General features: G+C 51.0%; 3 protein-coding genes across 5 annotated transcripts; 1 reads left to right on the top strand and 2 right to left on the bottom strand.

Moving 5' to 3' along the window:
• Positions 1-2009: 2009 nt before the first annotated feature.
• ZMYND15 (zinc finger MYND-type containing 15) lies at positions 2010-7244 on the bottom strand (the record flags this gene model as incomplete). 3 transcript variants are annotated; one of them, XM_079905572.1, is made up of 13 exons in its annotated part: positions 2010-2360; positions 2734-2894; positions 3131-3189; positions 3272-3425; positions 3591-3689; positions 3777-3865; positions 3986-4102; positions 4249-4329; positions 4650-4802; positions 5347-5507; positions 5774-5929; positions 6016-6250; positions 6683-7244. In XM_079905572.1, 13 exons carry the CDS (start codon positions 7224-7226, stop codon positions 2189-2191), a joined length of 2181 nt encoding a protein of 726 aa, XP_079761698.1. In that variant the 3' UTR covers positions 2010-2188. The 3 variants fall into 3 exon arrangements, with proteins under 3 accessions (XP_079761698.1, XP_079761696.1, XP_079761697.1); XM_079905570.1 differs by having other exon boundaries at positions 3131-3234; positions 6683-7226; XM_079905571.1 differs by lacking the exon at positions 3986-4102 and having other exon boundaries at positions 6683-7226.
• Positions 7245-8087: 843 nt separating this feature from the next.
• CXCL16 (C-X-C motif chemokine ligand 16) lies at positions 8088-11757 on the top strand. Its single transcript, XM_079905482.1, has 5 exons — positions 8088-8498; positions 8855-8993; positions 9301-9383; positions 10589-11008; positions 11460-11757. The coding sequence occupies exons 1-5, from the start codon at positions 8432-8434 to the stop codon at positions 11504-11506; spliced, it is 756 nt and encodes a 251-aa protein (XP_079761608.1). The 5' UTR covers positions 8088-8431; the 3' UTR covers positions 11507-11757.
• A 359-nt stretch (positions 11758-12116) lies between these two features.
• MED11 (mediator complex subunit 11) lies at positions 12117-14130 on the bottom strand. Its single transcript, XM_079903752.1, has 3 exons — positions 13552-14130; positions 13225-13355; positions 12117-12582 (listed from the first exon to the last, which is right to left on the bottom strand). The coding sequence occupies exons 1-3, from the start codon at positions 13634-13636 to the stop codon at positions 12445-12447; spliced, it is 354 nt and encodes a 117-aa protein (XP_079759878.1). The 5' UTR covers positions 13637-14130; the 3' UTR covers positions 12117-12444.
• Between the last annotated feature and the right edge of the window lie 6428 nt (positions 14131-20558).

Raw genomic sequence — 20558 nt, 5'->3', positions numbered from 1 at the left:
AAGAGTCATTAAGCCCGGCCCAGAGTGAGCACAGACTGCCACAGGTTAAGGGCTCAGTCCTAAAAGACTGCCCCCACTTCAGATGCTAATTGCAAGCCCTGGGCCCTCTGACCAACTGACTATAAACTGAGGCTTCCTGTGATCTCCTTCTCAGGTTCAATAATTTGCTAAAATGGCTCACAGAACTCAGGAAAACAGTTTACTAATTATTACTGGTTTGTTGTAAAGGAACTGCAAAATGGAAAAGAGGTATAGGACAAGGTGTGGTGAGGGAAGAGGGGGTAGCCTGGAGCTTCCATGTTCTCTCCAGGTGTGCCAGCCTCAGTACCTCAGTGTGTTCATTAACCCAGAAGCTCTCTGAAGCCCATCATTTAGGGATTTTTATGCAGGTTGCTTGGTGATTAACTTAATCTCCAGCCTCGCTCCTCTCCCTTGGAGAGTAAGGGGTGGGGCTGAACGTTTCAGCCCTCTCTAATCATGCGGTTGGTTCCTCTAGTATCTAACTTCCATCCTGAAGTTAAATAAGGGCCCACCTAGAGTTACCTTATTAAACTCAGGTATGGTTGAAAGCGGCTTATTATGAATAACAAAAGATGCTCCTCTCACCTCTGTCACTCAGATTATAGAAGCTCTTGTGCCAGAGATGGGGCACGCAGACCAAATATATATATTTCTTATATTATCACATTATCACAGGGAGTAATAATAAAATTTGAAAAATGTTGATAATTGTTGAAGCTGGGTGATGGGCACATAGAGATTCATTATGCTGAATCTTCTGGGCTTTTGTGTATATTTGGAAACTTTGATAATAAGATAGTTATAATAAAAGAGGATGACAGAAAGAGAAGCAACTTACAAGCCATACTAAAGAGTCTGAAATTTTAAACTTTTTTTTTGAAATAATTTTAGATTTATAGGTGGGGTGCAAAGACAGTAGAGTGTTCCCAAATACTCCTCACACATCTTCCTTATTACTTCTTCTATAACCACAGCGTGTTTATCAAAACTAAGAAATTAGCATTGATACAATACCATTAGCTAAACTGAAAACTTTATTTGAATTTCTCCAGTTTTTCCATTAATTTTTTTTTTCTGTTCCAGGGTCCAAACCAGGATACTGCATCGTATTTAGTTGTCATGTCTCCTTAAGTCTCTTCCAATCTGTCACCATTTCTTGGTCTTTCTTTGCTTTTCGTGACTTTGATGCTTTTGAAGAATAGCAGTCAGGGGTTTTGTAGACTGTCCCACAGATTGGTTTTGTCTGGTGTGTTCTCATGATTAGTCTAAAGTTATGGATTTGGGGGAATAATACTACAGAGGGGATGTGGCCTTATTGCATCATGTCAGGGAGCATGATGTCAACATGACTTCTTATTTCTTGTAAACCTAGTCACTTGGTGCAGGTGGTGTCTGCCAGGTTTCTCCACTATTTTTCCCTTTCTATACGTTGTGATAAGAGTCATCAAGCCCGGCCCACACTCACGGGGATTTTAAAAGTGGAGGAAAGTTCATTGAGGGGATTTAAGCAGGGAGTAATGTTTCGAATGTCTGTTTTGGAAGGAACACGAGATATGGTGGCATTTGCAGTGGGACTGGACATAAACTGCTGGATGTTGAGTGACCAGCAGCCTGACTCAGCTGGAGCTGGTTCTTTATGGGCCGTGAAGGATGAGAGAAGGTGGAGTCAGGGATGGCCATGAAGTTCCTAACTTGGACAGTTGGGTGGCTGGGGTCTTTCACTGACTCTAAACCAAGGTTGTGAGTGCCCCTAGGAGGTTGCATGCCTCCCCTGCCCCCGCCCCCGTCCCCTCTCCCCCCCAGAGAGAAGCCACTTTGTTTCTTGGTCTTGCTTGACTCGGATCCGGTCCCTGCCTGTTACTGGGGCCGGAAAATGCCTTGTCAACACACACAGTAGAAGAAGTTTGGGATTACCCAGGAGGGCAGAATCCCAGAGGGGACAGCTTTCGAGGAACTGAAGAAAGATGGAAGAAAATGTCATCCGTAAATCCTTTAATCCTCTTTCCATTTAAGGACCCAGTTATGAGCGTTTGACTCAGTGGTTTCAAACAAGTAAGTTTAATTACCTTTCGTGTTCCGCCAACTGGCCTCCCCCCTCGGCCTCGCCGGTTTCGTGTTCCTTTCTGAGGCGTGTTAGGGGAGGGGGTGGACTTCTACCTCTCCGCCCTCACCTCCGCCGGCGGGCCCTCCGCCCAGGTTTCTTTTCTCCTCGGCGCCTACGGGCGGGGGCGGGAGGAGCGGTAGGAGTTGGGGCGGGAGGCGCGGGCCCTGGCACCTGGCGGGCCCAGCTCCCTTGCGGAGGCTTGTAGACCAGGTGGAAGATGAAGGCGTTGCAGTACCTGAGGGGGGCGTGGCGCCGTCAGGGGCGGTGCCAAGAGGCCGGGATTTTCCCAAGGGGCGGAGTTTGTGGGCTCCGAGTTTCAGGGGGTGGGGCTAAACTTAGGGCTCTGCCAGCCCGAGCGTAACCTGGCTTTTTTTTGCTGACGGGTTGGGGGGGGGGGCGGGGCTGGGAAACGAGGCGTTGGAGAGATTTTTGTGAGCTGGATGTAAAGAGGGGTGTGTGGGCGTTGTCGAGACCCTCCAGCGGGGGTGGTGGGAGTGCGCGCGGCGAAAGCAGGGTGTAGGGCTGGGCCAGGACGGCCCCAGGACCGCAGAGACGAGGGTAGCGGTGGACCTTTCAGGATGCGTGGCCAGAGAGCAAGAAGGCCTTACCAGGGCATACAGTTGTCCGCCGCTCTGAGGCGAAAGGGGGAGCGGAAAGGGTTGGGCTGTGGAGGGCTGGTGCCCCCTCCCGTGGCCACCGCCATGGTCTGGTCGTCCATCACACAGCCGTACTCGCTGCTCTCGGTGAAGAAGGCCGGCACTCGGAGGGACTGGGGTGGGGGCGGGGCCTCAGACACTCTCAGAAAGGCTCCCAACCCCACGTACCTCCCGAGGACCCAGGCGGACCGGGATGGGGAGAGGCACGAGGCAGGCACAGAGGGGGGCAAAAGAACCCGCTGGCGCGCCCCAGGTCTGTAGAGCAGATGATGGGGAAGAAGAGACTTTCAGAAAAGGAGGAGGGACCGGGCAGGAGGTGAGAGAAGGTCCCTTTTGTCCCATCCCGCACCTGTAACCGGGGCAGCGAGCTCAGCCAAGTGTCCTTTAGACCAAAGCCAGAGTTAAATCCTGCGGAGGAAAGGAGAGCAAGGAGAAGCTGGCTCCCAGGGCCTCCTCCCACCTCCCCCATGCTCCTACCCCAAGAGCTTACCGATAACCAAGTCAGGCTTGGGCCCCTGGAGCAGGTGGTAGGGCCGTGCAGACACCTTGATCTGCAGGTCCCTGCGGCCCCCCTTCTCCTTAGTCCCAGAGCTTAGCCGTGCTGATACCCCGGAACCAGGACGGACAGATACTTCGAGGTCATCCTGGGGAGTTTGGAGTGGGGTGGAGAAGCCGGTGGAAGTTTTGGTACTGGGAGATGCATCAGGTAAGACAGGGGAGAGGAGGCAGGGATCGGAAGGGCAGAGCCCAGCTGGGAGGACAGCAGGAGGGTTAGGGCTAAAGAGCAGGGCACCCCCCTCAGCCCTCACCCTCTGCAGGGTAAAATTCTGCTGGTCACTCTCAGGGGGCAGGCTGTCACCCACAAACTGCAGCTCCAGGGCCACGTGGGGGAGCAAGACCAAGAGCTCCTGAAGGGCAAAGAGGACAGATCTGGGTCCCACCCTGCATCCACCTCCACACCCAAATGCTCAACCCTCAGGCCTGGAGGGACTTACCCAAAACACCATGATGAGGTCAAACTCCTTCCCAGCCTCCATCACGTGGATTTTCAGTGACTGTTTGTTCTGGATGTTGAGCTCAGGGACTGGGTGATAAGCTAGTCATTTAAGAATACATCTCCTCCTCCCCTCCCTCCTGTCCCCTACCCCCGCCCCCCCGGCCCTCCTGCTCCACGCACTCCTCCCCCTGCCTCCGCCCTCCTTACAGGACTGGGGCACCAGATGGGTGATGACATAGTACACAGTCAGCGGGTAGGTGAGAAGCACAGCCATGGCGGAGTCCAAGCTGAGGCCCCGCCACGTGTAGTAATCCTGCCACGAGCCTGGGGAGAGTGGGTTACTGGGGACCTTGCCCCAGGCCTGGACCCCCACCTCTCCTGTCCAATAGCCCCCTTTCTCAGCCACCGAGTCTGCTGGCCCTCCAGTCCCCGTCCCTACCCCTAGCTCCCTCAGGGCCCCTCCAGCTCACCAAAGAGGCCCCTGGGTGGATCTGGGGGCACAGGAGGCATCAGAGCAGGCCCATCCCCCTGAAGAAGCTGGTAGGGATCTCCTGAGAGGATGAAAGAAGAGGAGCCTGGTGTCAGGGAGGTCCCCACCTGGCCTCTTCCTTCTTCCAGAGGAGCTGTGTTCCCTGAGAGAGGGCCTGGAGCTGCAGCAGGAGGAATGGGGAGCTGCCTAGGGATGGGGCTTCTGGATGGGCTGGGCAGGGGTGACTTTTCTGAGGGTTGAGGAGAGGCATGAAATGCCCTGGTGGTGGTGGTGAGGTTTGGTGTGTATGTGGAGGGGTTATCTAGGACCCGGACAACTTTTTGCTCTCCCGTCCTTCCCTCTAGTCTGAGGGACTTATGCCTGGAGAGAGGCCCCACGCACCATTGAGAAGAACGCTGAGGGATGGTGTGCTGCCCCTTGGGTGCCCGAGGGTGCCAGGGCCTGGAATCAGCATGCTGAGCTGGGTCCAGTAGCCACGAGTGAGGCCTCGTGAGGCCAGGAAGGCCTCCTTGTTAAAGGTTTCACTGGTCACCTCTGGAGAAGGATGAGGGGAGGGGTTGAGGGCCTGGTGGCCAGGATTCCAGACTTTGGCTCTCCTCAGTCTCTCCCCAGGACACTGAGTCTGAGTCTGGTTCTAGTCAAGCAGAGAACTATTAACATTTCTGAGTGTCTACAGCATAGCCCACAGAACCCATATAACAATTCCATGCGTTTTAACATTTGTTAGTCTGCCCATTTCACAGTTGAGGAAATAGCTCTAAGAAGTAAAGCGATTTGTTTCAGGTCACCAGTTAGTGGTGAAGCTGAGAAGCAAGTATTTGAATCCCTACTCCCGAATCCCATAAGTTCTCTCAGGGACCAGGGCGCTCAGTTCTCAGCTCCAGAGATGCTGTGTCCAGCCCCAGGGGTCTAGCCCCCAGCCCCAAATACCCAGCACCCAGCTGTTATTCCAGGGATCTATATTCCAGCCCCAGGCACTTAGCCTTCAAGCCCAGGACCCTGTTCCCAGGCACCTGGGGCCCCAGTTCCAAAGACCGGGTCCCACTTTCCCCCACCCATCCTGACCTTCTTAGGGTACCTGCGGTGTAGGTAAAAGGCAGAGTTGCCAGTTCTCCGGCCCGCTCCATAAAGGCTGCAAGCCTTGGGCACCAAAATCGATGGCTCACATCATCTGGGCATCGCTTCCAGTCAGCCTGGAGACAAGCCTCTCCGCAGTACAAGACAGCGCCACACTGGGGGCTGGGGTCACGGGGAGGGGTGGGCACTCAGTGTTAGTGTCTGTAGGTCCCCTGTCTGCTGTCCATCTGTCCTGCGACTGCCCGTACGCACTCAGTCTGTTTGTACTCTCTGTGCCTATAACAGCTTTTTTGTGTGTGTGTCATCTTCTTGTTTCCCTGTCCCTCATTCTGTCTGTCTGCAGGGCCCCCCCGCCAGCCTGCTTCCTCTCTGTTTGCCTGACTGTTGGGGTCTTCCTTCCGCTCCCTCCATCTCTGCAGGCTGCTCACCAGGGGGTTAGCTTCACTTCAAAGCTATGCCTGTGACAAACATGGCAGTTCCGAGCCCGAAGGGAGGCAAAGGTGAAGCCGGGCCGGGGACCCCATGTCCGCATCGGGGTCTTGGTTAGCTTCACTTTCAGCCTTGGGACCAGATTCTCCAGCTCCCTGAATGGGGGTGGAGACGGCATCAGGCTGGGGGGCTCAGGAGCCCAGGGCCCCAGGCTTCCCCACCCTCTACCAGGTTTCTGTACCGATGCAGCTGGGCGTCTCCCACAGTAAGCTTTCGGGGCTTTCGGGGGTCTCCAGAGCCCATGGGACAGGCCATGCTGTGGCAGAGGAGAGCATAGGCCCGAGGAGCCAGGTTCTGTGTCCCTGAGCCCCTGCCTGCACTCCCCTGCCCTCCATCCGTCAGCAGGTCAATGCCCAAGATGGTGCCGTATTCATCCGTCACCAGTAGGAGGCAGGAAAGGTGCAGGGGGGCCGCCTCTGGGGAAAAAGGGAAGAGTCGGGGGCAAAGACTGTCAGGGTCAGGGATACCAAATCAAATGCCCACGGGGACTAGGAGACTGAGCGAAAGGGACTAGGGAGAGAGGGCACGCCTCATCGGAAGGGGACTGCGGCTACACAGAACCAGCATTTGCTGCGGGGTGGAAATGTGGGCCTGCTGTGGGAACTTTACATTTTTCTTGAGAAGGGGTAACTCCAGACTTCTGGAAGTTTTTTCTTTTAATGTTTAAATGTTGGCTCAAATTTTAAAAAACAAAGAACATTGTGGATCAATGAAGACACCTTTTTAGGCCAGATTGGCCTGAGGGCCACCCATTTGTGACTCCTAACTGGATTCTGAGGGGCAGAGGAGGGCTCTGAAGGGGAGTATGCCTGGGCGGGGGCAGGGCAGGGCCAGCCCTGGGTTCTTACCACTTCTCTGTCCCTTTCTTCTCTCAGGCCCTGGTTTGTCCTCCGCTCTGTCCTCTTGGCAGCCGACCTCGCCACCTGCTGCCTCCTGCTGGGCCCCGTCTGCCTCCCCTGGGGGGTTTGCTTCCTGTGGGGACTCCCTGCTGGTAGGGGCTGTCTTCCCATCCGCCTCTGTTCCTACTTTCTCGGTGCCTGCGCCCTCCTCCTCTCCCCCTTCCTCCAGGCTGACAAAGCTGACATAGGGGCTTAGGTCCCGCAGGTGGAGTGGGGGCTCGTCTCCCAGGAGCCGGGCAGCCCCCAGGCCTGGTGCAGGGCCTGGCTCTGCCCCTTGCCCCAGGCTGATGCCCACACTACGGTTGGGCAAGACGTGGAGCACCCAAAGGGCGCGGTCCTGGGGCAGCCTTCTGATCTGAGCCTCCAGCTGCCACCAGCAACCCTCCGGGCTGGTTCTCACGGCCCCGCGCTCCGCCACGAACTTGCGGAACCAGCCAAAGAGGAGGGCAACGAAATCAAGGAACTCATCCCGGTATCCAGACACAAACTCCATGTCTTCAGGGAAACAAGGCCTGGGCCCAGACTGAGCAGAGGGAGGGATGTAGGGTGAGAGAGAGGTACTCGGGAGAGTTTGGGGCTGGGTCATAAAATGGGGGAGATTGTGGGTTTGAGGGTCACTTAGGGTGGAATCTATGGATGAGTGTTAGGAGTGAGGAAGGAGTTTTCAGGGCGGAGGATGGGAATTCAGGGTGAGAATGGGGTCCAGACTTGAAAGTGGGTGATAGGGTTAAGGATGAGTAGTCGGGAGGGAGATGGTATTTGGGGCTCAAAATTTGAGGCTCAAACCCTCAAAGGTAGGGTTTAAGTTGAGGATAGAAGTGGGAGAGGGCTAATCCTATGGGCAAGGGTTTGGTGAGGAGGGAAGAGTTTTGGATCCGTCTGTGGGGTGTGGGAGGAGGGGGACAGCAGCTAGGGCATCTTCGGCTTGGATAGGTTTGGCGGTGAGCCCCGGTACACCTAGCCCCTGCCGTCCGGTTCGCTACTCCGGTACCTGCAGCCGCCACCACTTTTCGAAGGTAAATACCTCGGGGTGGGGCGTGACGTCAGGCTGCCCGAGCCCTCCGCGGGCTCCTCGGGTTGCCACGCCCCCTGTGTCGTGCGCGGCGCAGAGGCGCTCAGGGCAGTCAGTGTGCTGCTGGGCGCGCGGACTCGTCTGCCGCGGTCACTCCAGCCATGTGACTGGATCCCAGTGCGCCGGACCCGAGCCCGAAAAGTGAAAGCCTCTCGAAGGAGGAGGTCCAGCCAACTGACCTGCGGAGGGCGGGCGGGCGGGGCTGACATCCCCGGGCCGAACCGGATCAGCCTAGCGGGCAGTGCCCGCCCGCCACGCCTGGCCTTGCAGCCTGGACTTTCTTCCGCTTTCTTTCGCCTTCTCCAAACATTCCTGGCTGCCTCCTCGACGGGGCACTGGGCTGGGTGCGGGAGCGCGGGCAGAGGCGCTCCGCCTCCCGGAGTTTCCCCGCCGCCCCAGGCTGGCGATCACGCGGCTACAACGGTACTGACCGCACTTACTGGTTCGAGACGGTGAGGGCGCCCACAGGGAGGCGCCGCCACCTCGCGCCTCGCCTCGGCCCGGCCTTGGTGCCGACGGCCGCCGTCTCCCGCAGAATCTCAGGCGTGGCGGGAGAAGGAAGCGAAAGCCATTGAGAAACCGGCTGGAGCACGTCTGGGAGTCAGACAGGGCGAGGCGGGCCCGAGATGATGCTGAGCTGGGAACTCCGGATCCTCTTGCTCCTACTCTTTCTATTGTGCCACACTCCTCCAGGTTCGTCAGGGGCCCGGCTGGTTCCCAGATCCCCGAATCCGGGGAAGGGGATGGGGGGCACGAGGGCCGCGGGGTTGAGTTGAATAAGTGGGGAGCCAGGGTCCCCAAGGCAGCCGGGGCAGGGGGAGGGCCAGCTGCCTGGGGTTGGGGACGGGCTGGGGAACACCAGGGCCCAGGTGTGATTATGGACGTGTTTGGGGAGTGTGATGTGTGAGTTGAGCCCTGGGGGTGGGAGGGGCTCAGATCCCCGGGTCTAGGGGAGAGGCTGCAGTGGGGCTGTGGGTTGGAGGCTAAGTTTACCGCTGCGTGAGCCCCTGAACCTGGGAAACTGTGCTGACCACCTCGGTCCCGCTCAGGAGATGGCAATGAAGGTAGCATCGCTGGCAGTTGTCCCTGTGATATAAGAGTTTCTTCCCACTCCCCTCCTAACGATCACATCATGGGACATCTCCGAAAATACCTGAAAGTCTATCAACGTTGCTCTTCCTACGTCAGGTAATCTCACCCACCCCTGGGAGCGCAGAGCCTCCGGGTGCCTCCAGGACCCTCTCTGGTCAAACTTGAACTCCTTCTGGGAGGACCCCTAGTCCCTTCTATAGTCCCCATAACATTAGGTTATGTGTGCCCTAATTCTCCACACCTTAGTTTCCCTGTTCCGCCTGGAATTTCCCAGTCCCAGCAGAAACTGCTGAATCTTGGCAGTGACCTCACTTCTTTGGAACGAGGAAAGAGCTGGGAAAGTGGGGGGAGAGAAGGGGGGCGGAGATTGGAGACACAGCTGAGACCACGTCCTTCCTTACAGGTTCCAGCTACCCTCAAGAAGTGTGTGTGGAGGCAGCAGTGACCGGTGGGTCCAGGAACTGATGCGCTGCTTTGATCGTGAAGGTGAGCGCGTTCCCCCTCCTCCCCAGGCTCTGTCTCCAGGGCTCGGCCGCCTCCACCTCACACTTTTCTTTGCCTCAGCCCTTTCCCCTTTGACACCTCACATTCCTATTCTGTGTACTTTCACTTAAGTCCCTGTTTACCAGAAATCACTCACCGTCACTTCCAGGATTTTTGCCAATTCATCCTATCACCTGTGCATTTACTTAATGTTTTCCTTGAAATCAAGGCACTGTTTTTATTTTCCAGTAATTTATTATGGAAATTTAAAGACATATATAAAAGTTGAAAGATTTGTACAGTGAACATCCCACCACCTGGATTCTATAATATTTGATTTTTATATTTTATGTGTGTACATAATAAAGCATATATATTTTATATTTTACAATATCGCGTCTACAGCATTTTAACTATATTTGCTTTATTGCACGCCCATCTGTCTATCCATCCCTCTATTCCTCATCAACCTGCCTAATATTTTTTGGTGCACTTCCAAGTAAGTTGCAGGGTTGACTATACTTTATCCCCAGACATTTCATCATATATATTATTAAGGCGGGTTTTATATTTTATTGTACCTTTTTTTTTCTTTTGAGGTAAAATTTACAAACAATGAAACGAATAAATCTTAAATGTACACAGCCACCTCTGAAAAACTTAATGGCAACAAGTCCTAAGCAGGAACATCTGTGAAGTCACAAATTTGATATGCTGGTTGTATTTCTCTCCTAAAATAAATACACAACCATTAAGACACAAAGTGTTCTTCCAGATCCCAGCTAAAGTTGTCTTCTGTAGCATTGGTGGTACCCATACTGCCCTTTGGCTACGTAGACCTACCTTATTCATTTACTCTTCCTGGCTACTCTGGCCTTTAGTACTAAAATTATCCTTGCTTTACAGCTGAAAGAAATGAATCCCAGAGAGGTTAAGAGACAAGGGGCAAGGTCACAGCTACTTTGTAGCAGAGCCCGGGTTCCAACCCAGGTCTCCTGACTTCCCAGTTCAGAATGCATGCTCGCCCCAGTGGTTCCATGTTGTGGTTTGCTCACTTCCATCTCCCCATGTTTCCCCTCTGCCCCTGCCTTTCTTTCCTGGCATTTAGCTGTTCCCTTGATGTTCTCCTTGACCCACTACCCTTCCCTCTATCTAGTTCTTCAGCTTATCCCCTCATAGCCCTGATTCCTCACTACTTGCTTCTTCAGAATGTGGACGTGCTCACGCCAGGAGTGTGGCCCGCCAGGGACATGTACCTCCCCACAGCACCCAGGTTCCTGAGCCCACAGAAAAGACACCTTCAGCCACGGGCACCCCCTCACAGAAGTACCTGCCATCCACCCTGCAGCCTACCCAGCAGCCCATCCCTCCAGAAGGAGCAACTTTGTTGGACCAAAAGCTCATCCACACCAATGAGACTACCACTTACACTTTGGGCCACCGTCTGGGGGCAAGGCCTGGGGCCAGGGGGAACCAGAGGCAGCTGGGAGAGAATGTGGGTCCTGCAGCTGGGACATCAGCCATGGTGCCAGTGCTGTCCCTCTTGGGCATCGTTTTCCTCCTCACTGGAGCCCTGCTCTACATGCTGTGCGAGAAGAGGAAGAAGCAGTCACTGCAGTGTTCTCCAGGTAAACTGGGCCTCTGAACCCCTCCTCCAGGGATCCAGAGGCTCCTTGGTAGGGATCCTGCCCACAGTAGCTCTCAGGCCGGCAAATGTGGAGGCTGCCTGCACCACAGACAACAGGCAATGAGGGGAGAGTCAGCCAGACTACAGAATGGGGAGGGAGGGAAGCCACCATAGGCCCAGGGACCAGTGCATGGCCTTCAAAGCCAGACAGTGCTTGAGCAACATCAAGATGGCAGCTAGAGCAGACGAGTGGGAGATGAAGCGATGGAGGAAGGTGGGAGCTATTCGTTCAGTTCACACATCTTTATTGAGCACCTACTGTGTACCTGATCTATAGTCAATGTTTTGGAATCTGATTCCCCAGTTCAAGCTATCACCCCTTGCCCCCCACTCCCCCCGCCCAACTTCCCTTGATCTCAGAGCTCATCTCTCAATTTCTTTATCTTTTCCAGATTTGCACCTTCATTATGTGCGTGTGGCAGCAGACGCCAATGCTTAAAGAATGGAAGCTTGTGAGGGCAGATTACGATTTATTCAGTATCAAATGCAGTTAATATACTAGGGCAATCCCTGGCACGTGGCAGGCACTCTCCACATATTTGTCGATGTTTAATACACAACTAACCAGCCACTGCCCTCTCTTAGACGTTCCCTCCGTTTTTTTTTTCTATGCTGTAATGTAAAATTACCTCATACTAGATATCTTGTACAAATTCTGTATGTGGATTTTTTAACTACTAAAACTTATTTTTATAATTATTGACTCTTCTTTCTGCAGACATTGGTCTCATGCCCTTGCCCCCTTACCATGATTCCTGGCTTCAGCTTCTCTGCTGATGGCCACCTGACACCTTCCCCCTCAGCGCATCCCCCAATCCCTGCCAACCTCCTTGTCCCAAGTCCCTTGTGTCTTGTCCTTGTCCTTGTCTCTTCACACCACAGCAGTGTTCCTCCCCAACTTCAGCCCTCTTCCACTTTCCCACCCTCCCTCCGCACCAGCTGCCATACAGCCTGGTTTTACTTCCTCAACCCCTTACATCACCCATATATGGCCCAATGAGAGTCTGAGCTCCTTATTTTTAGTATTACTGTTTTTATTATCAAAACCCTTAGTTCTCATTTTATCTTTTCCAGTGAACAAAAATGTGTCTCCATTGGTCCAAGTCTACCTGGGGCAGGGACCTGAGGAAGTGGATTGGGTGTCTTGAGTCTCTGTCTCCTGTCCTGAGTTTGTCAGCGCTCAGTGAAGTGCATGGCAAGAGGAGCCAGGGCACAGCCAGGCATGGGCTTGGTCTTTAAGGTTCTCCATTCCCACCTTTTGTTTCTTCGTCCTCATGGCTTCTGACCAGCAGCACATGTACGGGGCAGCCCATGCTCTCCAGGTTCTGTCCTGGGGTGCAGGTGGAGCTCTCCTTCCAAGCTTTTCACCCGCTTGGCCTAGTTTTCCAGCATCTGCTCACAGGTTCGAGCCACCTCACTGAGCTTGAGACGAGCATAGTCCACTCGCTTCAGGGCCATCTGACAGTCCTTCCTCGAAGAGTAGCTGGAGCCCTCATGGGGCTGCCCTGTGGCCACCTACAGGACATTTAGATTGATCAAAGAAGCACCCTTCCCCTTTCCCATCTCCCCAACCAGGCATCAGGTCTCTTGTCTCATTTCTTCCCTGAGTCTGAATTTGCTATGCCACTTGGTTAGCTGGATTACCTAGGGCATATCACTGAATTTCTGTTAACCTCATCTGTAAAATGGGGATGACAGTAACTAACTACTTTCTGGAGTTGTTATAGGATTAGATAATGCAGAGTGGCACACTGTAAAAGTTTAGTAAATGGTAGTTGCTGTTATAATGACCTCAGAACCCTTCCAATCCTGTTCCTTTTCTCAGGAGGTAGCCATCTGGGGCTCCATACCCTTGAGGTCTGGTCAAGTTTCTAAGAGCATATCCTGTGGCTTTCGTATTGTTTACACACCCTCTCCCAGGACTTCCCCATCCAGTGGCTCATGTGATGCAACTCAGTGACAAAGGAAACCTACCCTGGAAGGGAGGGGTCCTGCCAGGGTCAACTGGCCTGCTGGGTAGGGCTGGTCTTGCTTAGCTCCCGAAACCAAAGCTCTGCCCGGGACTCCTGAAGGCTAAGGCTAAGGCAGTGAGCTGGGCGTGTTGCACGGTCCAAGACAGACAGACAGACAGACACACACACACACACACACACACACCTGAGTGAGATAGCGGATCTGAGCCGACAGCTCCGCCTCCACGTGCTGCACCGACGCGGTGAAAGCGGCTGCCTGTCGGTCTAGGAGCCGCTCATTGGTTTTTTCCTTGGAAAGTTCCAAGATCACTGTACCTGCCGGGGTGGAGAGTGGGCGGGGCTCTCCGGAGACTGCCAGTATAGCCGCGCCCCAGAGCCAGCCCCACCCACCCCTGCACCCACTTAGGATCCCTCCCAACCCCACTCCCAGTCACCGGTCGGCGCATGTGCGCACGGTCGGTCTAGCTCACGCTCTCGCTGCCGTTCCTCCTCTGGTCGTCGTATCCCGAACCTGCATTCTGAAGAATGGCTCCAATTTCCCGTTCGATGTCTTCCAGGGCGCGTAATCGCTCGTTCGCCAAGCTGTAGGTAGCCATCGTTACTCCGGGATTCTCTCCTTTTGCGAAATGCTGCGGAAAAGTGCCCGGAAATGGCTGTCGGTTTGCGCCCGCGCAGAGCGCGCCCCTTAGCTAACACTACAGTTCCCGGGATGCTCAGCACCGTCTCGCCTTCTCGGTTCACCTGGTGAACTACAACTCCCAGGGTCTCCTGCGCATGCCCAGGTCTGCGCCACCACCGCGTGACCACCTGTGGTAAGAGGCAATATCGAAATATTCACGCCCTTCAAACCTGTCCACCTTTACGACACTGTCTTGTGGTCTGTGTTTAATTTCTTCTACAAGAATTTAGTGAGCGTCTGCTGGGTGCTAGGTGATGATGGTGGGAGCGCTGGGGTATTACAGACTGGACAGCCATGGACCCTGTGTTTGCCTATCCCACTCCGCCACCTATCGGAGCCTGGGGAAAGCCGGACTTGGTGAGTGTGACCTTATTCGCCCTAGCGATTCCCTCTGAATGGGAGCCCTGAAACACGGACTGTCAGTATATTCTGAGAAGCTGGCTCCTATCAGCCTTTTCCCTCTCTGATCGCCTGTTAATGTGGTTGGCTCTGGGGATACAAAGGTGAGGTGGACTCTCACGTGATAGTGGGATAAATGTTTCGTTAGGGCTACGCCCAGGGTGTGTCTCTGGGAACACAGAGAAAGGATTCTGGGAGGAAATCCTGCTTGAACTGAATCTGAAGGCTTAACCAGGTGGATGAGAGCTTGGAGTGGAAAAGGGGAAGGCACAGGCAAGCGCATGGTGGTGTGAGGGGGCTTACACATTGGAAGTCCAGCAAGGGGTTCAGTTTGACTGGAGTGAACGCAGTGTGGTGGTGGATAGGTGTGACTGGGGAGACTGGAGTGGGGAACCAGATCAGGAAATGGCTTGCAAGCTAAGGAATTTGGACTTTATTTTGAAAGCATTTGGGAGCCTTTGAAGGATTTTCAAGAAGTGTATTCTGACCAGCTGTACCTTTTAGGAAAGATCAATATTGACAGTTTATGGAAGATTGAGAATGAAGCCAGTTTGCACAGAGTTAGCAAACGAGTGGAGACTTTCAGCTAAACTTGAGAGATCTAGCGTTTAACTTCACTCCTTTACTAAATCCTAGGAAGATAGCAATAAGGGGATTTTAGAAAGGAGTCAAGGAGAGAGAGGAGTTAATAGCAAAACTTTAGATAGAAACTGCAAGACAGAAGGGTGTGTAGTAACTGATTTAGCAGTGAAGTAATTAAGCCAGCAGTGAAGAAACCTTAGAAGCAACTCTTTTAAAATTTAATTTAATTTTTTATTGAAATATAGTTGATTGGCTTAGAAGCAAGTTGATTTACCCTTAAATCAGTGGCATCACAGTACAGCTGGGCTGTAGGTAGTACTAAAATTAGGAGGATTATTTGAAGTAGTTAGACCCCCCCATCTCCTCCTTTATATCCTCATATCTCCTGGCAGCTACTCACCCCCAACTCATCAGATTGCTGGAGGTTTCTTGGTTGGAGATGGAAACCAGAGAGTCTTTGGCATGGAGGGCACCTGGGCATGACTGTATTTAAAACAGATTGAGTGAAAGTTTATTTACTTAAGAATGGTGGTTTCTAGAACTCTGGCAACCAGGCTTTTACCTTCCAGGTCAGAGACTGGAAGACTCTCATCTGGGGAATTTGACTATTCAGAGGAAAGATCTAAGAGTATTAACATCAGGGGTTCTCCAGCAAAGCAGTTAGCCGGATCACCCCATAGTGAAACCCACAGTTGATAAGTCCCAACTGTGTCCACAGATCTTCTAGTCAACTTCTTAGCATGTCACCCTTAAAATGAGCAGACAAAAGATTTCTAGATGTTTGCAGAAACTTTCTAACATGGAAGGCAGAGACCAAAATAAACAGAAAAAAAACCCCAAACAAACCAAAAAAACCCCACCTTCGATGACATAGAGTAAAACTTAAGGAAAAAAAAATATTGACGCGCTTAGGTCAGAGATACTATAATAAAGGATTGAATCCAAGAAAACACACTTGAAAAATAAAACCATGAGGGAAAGAATGAAAAATTGAGCAAAAGGGTTGAAAGAGAAATTGAAGCACTCTCCCAGCAAGTAAAACAAAAGAAAGAAGATGGCATATAGGAAAGATGATGTGAGAAAATTAGAGAATCAGTCCAGGGGGCTTAAATTCTCTGAGAACAAAGGGAAGAAAGGACTTGTGTTTCTAGATGAAAAGGACCCATTAAGTGCCCAGCATCAAGGCACCTCGTGAAATATCAGAACACTAGTCCCACAGAAAAGGGTCTTGCAGAAGCTTCCAGAGAGAAAATAGACCAGCAATCAGAATGGCCTTGATCCTCTGAATACTAACACTCCACACCAGTGGAGCAGCGCCTTCAACGTTTTTGGGGAAAGTGATTTCCAATGTGGAGTTCTGTACTCCAGCTGTAGTAGGGTGAAGGCTAAAAATGCAGTGGCTCAACCAAATAGAACTTAACTTTTTCTCAGAAAACAGGTTGGTGTGGGTAGTTCAGTGTGCTCCACAAATCAGACCGAGACCAAGGCTAGCAAGCAGTGCAGCTCTGCCAACCTTTAGGCTCTTATGCTCAAAAGTATGGTCTTCAGGCCACAGCATTGGCATTACCTAGATGCTTTTTAGAAATGCAGGATCTCAGGCCCCACCACAGACCCACTGCATCAGTATCTGTGTTTGAAGATCCCAGGGGATCTGTATACACAGTATACTTTGAGAAACACTGCTTTTCCCTTCCAGGTGATCTGTATGCACAGTAAACTTTGAGAAACGCTGCTTTGCTCTGGGACATTGCTGTGTGCAACGTCAAAACTGGGTTGCTGCCCTCCGTGGGCTGCAGCTGGCAGGAAGGCAGAAGAGTAAATATAGAGGAGGCACACCTGTCTCGGAGGTCTGGCTAGGGAGTGGCACATATAATTTCTACTTACATTCCTTTGAAGAAAACCCAGTCATGTGGTCTTACCAGCTCCGGGGTTCTGGGAAATCCAGTCCTTACCTAGGTGGCTAGCTATTGTTCTAGCACTGTGGCAGAATAGGTTTTAGGGGATATCTAGACTCTCACAACAGCCCAACTATCAATAACGAAGATAGAATAAGGACATTTTGATATGTACAAGGTCTCAAGTTTCTCTTCCAAGTACCCTTCTCAGGAGGTGACTAGAATTAGACCCTAGTCAGAAGGCTCCTGGAGAGAGATTTTTCAAGGAGATGGAAGAGATAACATCTGTTTTGTTTTGAATGAGTTGAGAGGATACCCAGATTTTTGGAGGAGAGTATAGAGCAGAATTAGTGATAAATCAGAGAATAAGCAAATTTTAAAAATGATAGCTATTCAGGGAAAACAGTTGTGCAAGAAGAGAAAGGTAAGCATAATAGACCACATGACGCAGCTATGGATAACATTTGCAGTAAATCCTGGATGTTGATCTAACCCCGATTGATAGAATTCCCTTGGGAGAGCTTCCCATGTCGGGGCAGGGGGGCGAAAGGGCGCTCAGGCTTCACCTTACATGGCAGGAAGCCCATAGACAATGCTTAAAACAAAAATCAAGAAGTAGCAAAACAAGCATGTTGTTTAGAGATGGAGGTAAATGCCAAAAGAAACATCGAACGGAGGTGAAAGTAATTGCCTCTGAGGGGAAGGAAATTGCAGGGGGAAGGAGTTTACTTTTTCTTGTAATAGCCCTTGTATCTGACTCCTTCAACTATGTGGATATACAACTTTGAAAATAAAAATTAAATAAACATGAAAAGCGAGAGAGGAGATAGACTTGACTGTGAAAGAGCCCTGAGTGTGGAGGAGTGTGTTTTCTTTGGTTTCCTGCCTTTATCCCTCCCTTTTTCCCTCCTTCCCTCCCTGCCTTCCTTCCTCTCTCCCTTTCTTCCTTTAACGGAAGAGACTTGCACGGGTCTATTTACCATGGAGGAAGAACCAGTAGAGAGAGGCAGAGTTTGAAGAGATGGGGGCGGTTTGATGAATCAAGGTCTCAGAGGAGGTGGGAGGGGGAGCGATCTGAGCACAGGTGGAGGGATTAGCTTCGACCTGGAGGCGGCACCTTAGCCTTGGTTGTGTAGGAGAAACGGTGTCGATGTTGGTGCTTGCTTGTCGGTAGGAGGTGGGAATTAAAAATCATTCATCCCTCAGAGACTAATCTCTGTGAAGAGCGGGAGAAGTCACTCTGAATGTGAGGAAGGTTTAGAAAATTAGTGAGTTGGATGGGAGCAGGAATAGGAGGTGACCAGGGACGTGGAGGGGGACAGGGGGGTTATCAGGTGTTGAGGGCCCAGCTGAGGTTAAGGGCCATAGGTTTGCAGTGGCCCAGATCCATACCCAGCGCCTAACACGGTGTTGGCACCTAGGATGCGTTAAAAATATTTGTTGGATGAATGAGTAAATATGTGGTTGTGTGATTCTTCTCTGGCAGTGCCTCAGCAGCCCCGTGTTGGAGGGGACAAGGGCAGGTGGTGGTTAGAGCCAAGAGTGGGGTTTGAGAGCAGGTTTTGTGAAAGGAGGAACAGTTGACAGTGCTGATGAGATAGTGGTTGATGTGATGATCCTGAAGTTTAGTCTGGAAAGAAAAGCAAGTGTTAAATTGCGAGAAAACAGAAGGGCCAAGAGCTTGGTGACAAAAAACCAAGAAGTCATTAAAAAAAAGTGATTATAATTGACTACATATTAAATATAAAAATTATGAATTATTAAAAATACCAGAAGCAAAATACTTTGAAGCTAGAAGTGATGGTTGCACAACATTTTGCGTGAACTAAGTGCCACCGAATTTTACACTTTAAAATGCTTAACTTGGGACTTTCCTGGTAGCACAGTGCTTAAGAATCCGCCTGCCAGTGCAGGGGACACTGGTCCGGGAAGATCCCACGTGCTGCTGAGCCACTAAGCACGTGAGCCACAACTATGGAGCCTGTGCTCTAGAGCCCATAAACCACAACTACTGAGCCCACGTGCTGCAAGCACTGAGCCCTTGTGCCACAACTACTGAAGCCCGTGCACCTAGAGCCTGTGCTCTGCAACAAGAGAAGCCGCCACGAGAAGCCTGCGCACCGCAACGAAGAGTAGCCCCTGCTCGCCGCCACTAGAGAAAGCCCATGCATAGCAACGAAGACCCAACGTGGCAAAAATAAATAAATAAAATAAATAAAATGGTTAACTTTATGTTATATGAATTTTACCTCAGTAAAAAGAAAAGAAAAAAAAAAGCTAGGAACAAATTCAGAAGACAAAGCGGGACAAATATGAGCAAAATAAATGACAAAGCGTTAATTGCTTTAATATATAAAGAGTTCTTAGGGTACTTCTAGAAAAACAACATCAACCCAGTAAATCAGGTTCATCCTCACTCATGATCAAAGAGATGCAAATTAAAACTAGGGTGATACCATGTCATCTGCTTGATTGGCAGTAATGAAAAAGGCGCTCACCTTTTTTTTTCTCATTTTTTAAAAAAGTTTTTATTGAAGTATAGTCGATTTATAATGTTGTGTTAGTTTTAGGTGTACAGCAAAGTGATTCAGTTATATGTATACTTTTATATATATATATATATATATATACTTTTTACATATATACTTTTTTTTTTTTTTTGGCCACACTCTGTGGGATCTTAGTTCCCCAACCAGGGATCGAACCCGTGCCCCCTGCAGTGGAAGCGTGGAGTCTTAACCGCTGGACCACCAGGGAAGTCCCTGTATACTTTTATATTTATATGGTGGGTTGGCCAAAAAGGTCATCCGGGTTTTCCGTAAGTTACATAAGATGTTCTGTAACATCTTGTGGAAAAACCCGAACGACCTCTGTAACATCTTACAGAAAAACCCAAACGACCTTTCTGGCCAGCCGGATACTTATATATATATATACTTTTTCAGATTCTTTTCCATTATAGGTTATTACAAGATGTTGAGTGTAGTTCCCTGTGCTACACAGTAGGTCCTGTTGGTTATCTATTTTATATACAGTAGTGATGCTTACCCTCTTTGACCCACCAATTCTACTTTTTTTTTTGACCACGTGGTGGTTTGTGGGATCTTAGTTCCCTGACCAGGGATTGAACCCAGGGCCTTGGCAGTGAAAACAGGGAGTCCTAACCACTGGACTGCCAGGGAATTCCTCCACCAATTCTACTTTTAAGAGTTTGTCCTACAAACGCACTTTGCATGTGCAAAAAGACATATCCTCAAGGATAATTATTGTAATACTGTTTGAATTAGCAAGAGTGGACATCCTTCATGTCCATCGATAGAAAATTGGTAAAAGTAAATGACATCTAGGCAATGGAAAGTTAGGCAACTCTTTTTAAAAAATATATTGATTTTATTTATTTATTTTTGGCTGCATTGAGTCTTCGTTGCTGCGTGCAGGCTTCCTCTAGTTGCGGCGAGCGGGGGCTACTCTTCATTGCGGTGTGCGGGCTTCTCATTGTGGTGGCTTCTCTTGTCGTGGAGCACAGGCTCTAGGCGCACGCAGGCTTCAGTAGTTGTGGCACGCGGGTCAGTAGTTGTGGTTCGCGAGCTCTAGAGCGCAGGCTCAGTAGTTGTGGTGCACGGGCTTAGCTGCTCCGCGGCATGTGGGATCTAACCGGACCAGGGCTCGAACCCGTGACTCCTGCATTGGCAGGTGGATTCTTAACCACTGCGCTACCAGGGAAGCCCCTAGGCAACTCTTTAAAAGAATGAGGTAGATCTATGTGGATTGCTAAAGGAATGTTCTCCTAGCTGCATTATTAAGGGAAAAAAGCAAGGTGGAGAAGGGTGTGCAACTATCTGTATTTAAAATAAGGGGGAAATATGTTCATATGTATATGACTGTGTCTGAAGAATGTCTTTGGAAGAGTGATCAAGGAACTGCTAATAATGATCGCCTCTGGGAATGAGAAATGGGAGGCTG

The sequence above is a fragment of the Stenella coeruleoalba genome (assembly GCF_951394435.1).
Source record: "Stenella coeruleoalba genome assembly, chromosome: 19".
NCBI lineage: Eukaryota > Metazoa > Chordata > Mammalia > Artiodactyla > Delphinidae > Stenella > Stenella coeruleoalba.
This window is presented reverse-complemented; position numbering and strand designations above follow the sequence as displayed.